The sequence below is a fragment of the Rousettus aegyptiacus genome, unplaced genomic scaffold (genome assembly GCF_014176215.1).
Source record: "Rousettus aegyptiacus isolate mRouAeg1 unplaced genomic scaffold, mRouAeg1.p scaffold_m13_p_5, whole genome shotgun sequence".
NCBI classification, from domain to species: Eukaryota; Metazoa; Chordata; class Mammalia; order Chiroptera; family Pteropodidae; genus Rousettus; species Rousettus aegyptiacus.
Genome location: NW_023416308.1, coordinates 119,011,941 through 119,018,973, shown reverse-complemented (window position 1 = coordinate 119,018,973; position 7,033 = coordinate 119,011,941). Strand labels below are relative to the sequence as shown.

General features: G+C 61.0%; 1 protein-coding gene across 1 annotated transcript; it reads left to right on the top strand.

Moving 5' to 3' along the window:
- The first annotated feature begins 496 nt into the window (after positions 1–496).
- Positions 497–5,378, top strand: FGF19 (fibroblast growth factor 19). The gene is made up of 3 exons (XM_036221834.1): positions 497–807; positions 1,200–1,303; positions 3,758–5,378. The coding sequence occupies exons 1-3, from the start codon at positions 576–578 to the stop codon at positions 4,070–4,072; spliced, it is 651 nt and encodes a 216-aa protein (XP_036077727.1). The 5' UTR covers positions 497–575; the 3' UTR covers positions 4,073–5,378.
- The last annotated feature ends 1,655 nt before the right edge of the window (positions 5,379–7,033 follow it).

Below are 7,033 nucleotides of genomic sequence, written 5' to 3'. Positions count from 1 at the left end.
GGTCCCGGGACTCTTGCCTCCGCCCCTGCTAGCGCCCCGCGACGAGCAAATTTCCTGGGGAGTCGTGGCCTGGGGGCGGGGTTCCGTCGTTTCCTTTCTTGCTTTATAAAATCAAACTCGCCCAGCTTAGAACGACCTGGCCGCCGGCGCCGCCACCTCGCGGCGGGTTGGAGCGCCCCTCATCCCGCGAAGCGGGGCCTCCTCGCCCTCCCCTCCTCCCCCTGATCCAGGCGGCCTGGGCGGGGTCACCCAGGCGCAGCCCGGAGTGGGGGCTGGGGCCGGAGGCGGGTGTGAGTGGGTGTGTGCGGGGGCGGGGGCCTGATGCAATCCCGGTAAGAAATGCTCGGTGTCGCGGGCACGCAACCCGCCGCGAGGGTGAGACGTGCTATATAAGGCCGCCGGCCTCAAGTCGGCGCGCCGTCGGAGCCGCAGCGCACTAGGGGTGCACGGCTGTCTCGAGGGCTGCAGCCACCACCACCCCCCCACCGCCTCGGCACGCACAGTCTCGCAGCGCGTCCCGGCCGCCTCCCGCACCCCAGCCGCCGGAGCTGCGCCCGGAGCTCGAGGGAGGTGCCATGCAGAGCCGGCGCGCTGTGGCCGGCGCCTTGGTCCTGGCCGGCCTCTGGCTGGCCTCAGCCGCGGGCCCCTTCGCCCTCTCGGACGCGGGGCCGCACGTGCACTACGGCTGGGGCGAGGCCATCCGCCTGCGGCACCTGTACACCGCCGGCCCCCACGGCCCCTCCAGCTGCTTCCTGCGCATCGGCGCGGATGGGGCGGTGGACTGCGCGCGGGGCCAGAGCGCGCACAGTGAGTGCCCGCCGCGTCCCTCTCCCGCCCAGCGCCCTTCCTTCCCTTTACCTTCTTCGGCTCCCGCGGGGCTTCCCATCCCGAGATCGCCAGGTTTGGGCACATCCGAGTTCGCCCTCCTCGGCTCCCGGGACAGCGCGAGGCGCTGGGGGAGGGCGAAACGTGTGCGTGGACCTACCGCACCATGCGTTAACCGCCCTTCGCGCCCCTCCCCCTGCTCCGGCGGACCCCCCACCCCGGGAACCCTAGGTTTTGACACCTCTGCGTTCCACGACCCCCACCCCGAGTCCTCAGACAGCGCGGGGAGCTGGGGGCATGGGAGGCGGGCACGGGCCCCCGCTCCGACCGCACCCACGTGTTGCGGCTGCAGCTCTTTGCTTCCTTTGCGCCAGCTTTGGTGGAGATCCGGGCCGTCGCCCTGCGGAACGTGGCCATCAAGGGCGTGCTCAGCACCCGCTACCTCTGCATGGGCGCCGACGGCAGGATGCGAGGGCTGGTAGGTGTCACCACCGGGCGGGACGCGCTGGGACGCGGAACGTACGGCTGCCCCGGACCGGGCCTGCAGGGTGGGGGTCGCAGTCCCCTGGCTTCCTCCGCTGGGGCCGGCATGGAGCTCGCAATGGAGTTCGACAAAGGCCGGATGAAGGAAGCTAACGTCCAACTTTTTTCTACGGAAGTTTAGGGTCCCGGCCGCTGGCCGGAGAATGGGCGAGAGTCGCCTTTGCGTTTCGTGTTGAGCCAAAGGCCGTCTCAATTGGACGTTGGAAAACCCATTACTGGCTCTGGTTTTAAACCGGGGGACGCACCTCGGGCCTTTTCGGCTGGGCCAGCTCGTGGGTGGACCTCGCCCCCGTGCCCCTCCCCGGCAGCGTTAAAAAATTAAAAAAAAAGAAAGACAGAAAACGGGTATATCCGCAACTGGGATCTTTTTAAAAACGGTGTATCTTCAAACGAGCTAGGAAAAAAGTCACATTTGGGATTGGAGAGGTTTTTTAAATTAACTTTTATCGACTAGAAAAACTGGTTTTTGCGGAAGAATAATATTCCATTGCGTTCTCGTCCTCGTTCTCCGCTCACCTGTGCTGCAGATGCCTTTGGGGAGGCGGGGGGGGGGGGGACTTTGGGATGGCCTAGGTCTCTGGTCTCCGGGAACAAAGGCTGGGAGTTCAAAGGGAACCCTTGCTCCTCCCGCCCGGGCACACAGAGCTGGCTGTGTGGGGTCCAGGCGGGGCGCGCAGGGCCTCAAGGCAGCCTCGCTGGGCCAGGGGCTCCGTTGGAACGGCGAGGGGGGCGGAGACTGAGACTTTGCCTCGGGGAATGCCACTCCCCCCCCCCAAAGTTGTAGATACTGCCCTCCCCCGCAGCGCAAGTCTTTTCAGCATTTCAGAATCGAGCTGTGGCCCTGGCGCGTTGATTCCGTTTCTCCAGAGCGCCTTTCTCAGGTTTTGTGGTGGAGTTCTACGTGAAAGCGTAAGATGGAGGCTAAGGACTGAGGTGGTCAGCTGGCTGAAAGCTGACACCCAAAGCCGCTCCAAAGCCGCAGTTGCAACTTTTGTTACTGTGATTGGGGAAGGGGGGGCGTTGTCCACCTAAAATCCGGTTCTGCCTCTTGATCTGCCTGGGCTGGCTTAGCAAAAATTGAGTTTTTTTTTTTTTTAAACAAACAAACAATCCACATTCTCTTAGAAACCTGAAATTATTTAATTTTTCTGTATAGAGCAGATAATGAGATGCCAATTTGTCCTCAAGACCCAGCAGAGTACAATAGCCCATCATTTGGCTTTACCGCTCTTGTTTGTCTGTCTGTCAGTTCGTGCTCGCCACTCGGGCTGTCTGGTGGCTTTATCCCGTGCCTGGGCCGCGGGCCTTATCAGGACCTTATCGACACAGCGCTCACCCACCTGCGGTTCAGCGGCCTTTGTAGGCTTGGGCAGAAAAGTGACTGGGTGCCTCCTGGGGTTGTTTACCGCCCGACCCTCCTGGCTCCCTGCCTTGGGCTGTCCTCTGTGTCTGTCCCCAAGGGGTAATGACACTAATTGTAACTCGCTGGCACCTCTCAATCAACTATGGATGGTCTGGGACCAGGCACTGGGTTCCCCTCTCCCCTGAGCATTTCCGGCCACCCCCGCTGGGTGCAGGCGCTGTTCTGGGCCTGGGGGAGGGGGCTGCCTTTATCCAGAAGATCCTGGCCGGCTGCCTGGAGGGCTCTCTGAGCAGAGGGAGTGAGGGCCTCGGAGGGGGCTGTCGGTTCTCGGAGGGCACGAGACAGTAAGGCCTGAGAATCGCTGGGTTATTCGGGTCTGAATGGGAACTAGATTCTTTAATCTGGGCTTCAGATCGGATTACGAGTGATTCTTAATTGAAGGACAACTGTTTCGCCTTGTTTCCCAAAGTGAAATTTGTCCTGAACCGGACAAAGTTTAGCCAGTGGAATGTGGAGGGCTGGGGGCGGGGAGAACTCGGACATTTTAATGTTAATACTTAAGGGTGTGGGAGGCACGTGTCCGTCTGCCTCTGGTTTTATGGATGCTGTCGCTCAGAACAAGACTAAGTTTAAAAAGTGACACGATGTCTTGAAAAACAAAGGGTCAATGTAAACTATACGTGGATGTTGGGTTGTACATTCGAAACATTATAAATGTTATAATGCAATATCCGTTCAGTGTGTACATTAATACATACTATGTGAACACACGTTATGCTAAATATTTTATATACGAGCATAAATTTATACATCATACTTTTAAGTATCTATATCTTATTGAATACTTTATAACCTTTAACTACACACACACACACACACACACGCGCACACACACGCTGCAGATCGGGTGGCTGCACATAATGCAGCCGCTCGCCCACCTGTGCCGGGTCTGCTTCTGCCGGCGGCCCACCGGGAAGGGGTGCCCCCCCCCCACTGGCGCTCACAGGCTGTCCGCTTTCTCCGCAGCCTCAGTACTCCGCCGAGGACTGCGCCTTCGAGGAGGAGATCCGCCCGGACGGCTACAACGTGTACCGCTCCAAGAAGCACCACCTCCCGGTCTCTCTGAGCAGTGCCAAACAGCGGCAGCTGTACAAGGACCGGGGCTTCCTGCCGCTGTCCCACTTCCTGCCCATGCTGCCCAGGAGCGCGACGGAGCCCGAGAACTTCGAAGACCACCTGGAGGCTGACGCGTTTTCCTCGCCCCTGGAAACGGACGACATGGACCCGTTTGGGATCGCCAGTAAACTGAGGCTGGAGCAAAGCCCCAGCTTCCAGAAGTAACGGAGGTTCCGGCCGCCCCCGGCCCTAGAGGCCAGGGCCCTAGGCCAGGCTCCGGCCACACTCCTCCAAGTAGCAACCCTGGGCCCACGTCCTATTTAGTTTTAGAAAGAAACGTCTAGAACTTGTACATAGACACTTTGATATTGGCCGTGCCCGTTTCTAGGGGGTAGATGTGTATGGTCATGAAACGGTAAGCCCTCCGCCTGCCCAGGGGCTGTCCCAGCTCCCTGCCCCGTGCCCTGGTCATTCGTTGCTGGACACGTGCTGCCCACGTGCTGCCCTAGTTCTGCCTGAACGCCTCCACTGACGAGGCAGGCGCGTGCCACGCTGAAACTTCTCTGCCCTTCTGTCATTTCCAGCAGGGACAGCCAGAAGAAAAAACGTCGTTGCAAAACCCCTTTACAGGTCATCGGCTCTGTGAAATGACAGGTGAATTCCACTCGGCCACATGGGAGGATTGATCCAGATCTCAACTCCAGTGGGGACTGCTGACCGTCCCCAAGCCTCCGCAGGACAGGAGGGAACGGCCGGTGCGGGCTTCCGAAGTAGGGGACACCCAGAATCCCCGGCCGCCGGGGGAAATTGTGAGGCTCCCCCTGAGTGCTGGTTCTGGGGTCGGTAACATCCACCGTACTACTTGGCGGTGCACCCAGGACAAATTGGGCAGTTGACCTACTGTCCCTGGCCCTCTGCTGACAGCCGGCGCCCTACACGCAGCCAACACTTGCCCTGCCTCAGCCTGGCTCCCCTCAGGTGAGTGGCCATTCTGCCACCTGCTCAGAGGGACAGGACAGTCAGCCGGTCCCAGCCGCCCTTCCTCACACGGTGATGCAGGGTTTGGGGGAATCCCATTAGTTCAGGTAGTAGGGCTGTCACATGAGGGCAGTTGAGATGGAACCCCGCCAGCCTGTCCCCCTGCTAGTCCTCCTCGTCATATTGGTGCGCTGGCTCCTCCATTGAATGCTACGGAGACGAGAGAACAGATGGGGAAGCCATGGCCGCTTCCCGCCCCTGCCCCTGGCACCGTGTCGGTCTGAGCCTAGGGAATGCACAGTTCCCGCCTTCGGTTGACCGGCACCTTTCACTCAAAGGCCAGAAAAATGATTTGAAAGCCCCAGACCTTGCCAGTAAGTGAAAGCAGGGGCCGAGTTTTCCCAGCACTTAGTTAGTTGCCAGCGTGCTATTTATGACTAATTTATTTCGTTTGATACGCACGTCTCTTTATTTTCCTACTTTTATTTTGCTACTTTATTTATGCCCCCGAGTCGTATTTATGTGTGCACGGGAGTTTGGTTTTCTACATTAAAGTGGCTTTTGTATCACATGGTGCATTCTGTTACCCAGCTCGGTGTTGGGGGGAAGGAGCGGGGGAGGGGAGGGGAGAAGGCGGACCCCGGAGGCCGTCAGGTGTTGGCTGCTGGCTGCGTCCCATATGTAAGGTCCTGGTGGTTACACCCCCACCCCCCAAGCTGAGACGCAGGCGGGTTAAATCCTAGGTTTAGGGGAACCAGCAAGCACTGGAGGCTGGCGTGGGCCAACTTCATACCCCCTCTGCCGGGAGGCCGGGTGGCCGAGGCAGGCCGGAGGTCTGGGTGGGTGGGACACCAACTTTGTCAGCTGGCTTGCCCTGTGGCCCTGCACCCTGGGTAGTGTGGGGAGACCCCAAACCCAGATGAAGCCTGGACCCTGACACCCGCCCTGAATGAGGAGTCTGAGAGTTTGGGGGGCAGCGGGACCCTGCCTCAAGCAGGGTGTTCTGGGGACCTGGAGCAGGGCTCCATGGTCCTGCCTCCCCCGGAAGAACTGGGTCACCTGTCACAGGCCCACATTTTCATCTCCCCACATGTGACATTTGCCGCGTCTAAGAGGGACAGGGCGTGGGGCGGGGCCTCCTGATCAGCCTCCAGCGAGGGCTGGGTGGGCCAAAGCTGGGCGGTTGTAACCTAGGGTGCTCCTGGGTGCTCAGCCCCAGGGCCCCGCTTTGCCCTTGCACCTTAGGAGCCAGAAGCGCCCCCACCCAGAGCCTCAGTGAGTAATGCTGGTGAAGCCCATCTCCAAAGCTTGCTTTAAAGAATCACCAGTGATAAACACAGTAGGTCCTCAGCCTCGTTATTATGGTCCGAATGGGGAACTGGGAGGTTTGGGAGAAGAATGTTCTAGCACTCGCAGACGGGCATCAAGGGGGAGGGACCGAGCCCCGGCTGCTGGGCGGCGGCCGGACCGGGGCGGGAGCGGATCCGAAGCGCAATGGCGCCACCTGGTGGCGGGTGCGCGAGCGGCTCTGGGCGCGGGCTCCGGGCTTCGGGGACGTGGCGGGTCCGCAGCGCCCGCCCCTGGGCGCGGGCTCATCTGGCGGTCGATCAACTGCCGCCCCCCGCCCATTTTGGCAGACAAGCCCCCCCCCAGGGGGCGGAAGAGCCTCGGATACGGGGCCCAGGGGGAGTGCAACGGGACGGGAAGGCTCCGTCCCTCCGCAACCCGACATTAAAAATGCCTCTGGAATTTACTCTATTTATAACATTTATTAACATCGTTATTCTATTTCCCGCGTGTCGGGCCCTCATCCGCAACGTGGGTGCTTGCACCCCGCGCCTTGTGCAGATGGGCCGCCCGGGGCCCGGGGAGGAGACGCCGACTGCTAGCACTCGGCCTGCCCTCGATGGCCGCGGGCCGCACCCGGGGCACAGCCGCGGATTCGAGGGGTCCCCGGCCGGCCTTCCGGATGTCGCCCGCCCGCTGGGAAGGGGGCCGTTCCGGGCCGGAGGAGGAAGTGGCAAAGCCGGCTCCTCTGGAATCTCTCTCCACAAAGGGAAAGGAGGGCGCTCCCCCGGGCTGGGGGCGGGGATGGGGGCGCCGGGAGAGGGGCGGGGAAGCCCACAGAGGGGTCCGGGCCAGAGAGGCCACAGTCCTGGGAAGGCGGACGCTAGAGGCCCAGAGCGGAGGCCTCTGAAGAAAGGAAGC

Coding starts and splice junctions, on each gene's coding strand:
- FGF19 (XM_036221834.1), top strand. CDS start 576: ATGCAGAGCCGGCGCGCTGTGGCCGGCGCCTTGGTCCTGGCCGGCCTC. Junction 808..1,199: donor GCGGGGCCAGAGCGCGCACA/GTGAGTGCCCGC, acceptor CCTTTGCGCCAG/CTTTGGTGGAGATCCGGGCC. Junction 1,304..3,757: donor ACGGCAGGATGCGAGGGCTG/GTAGGTGTCACC, acceptor CTTTCTCCGCAG/CCTCAGTACTCCGCCGAGGA.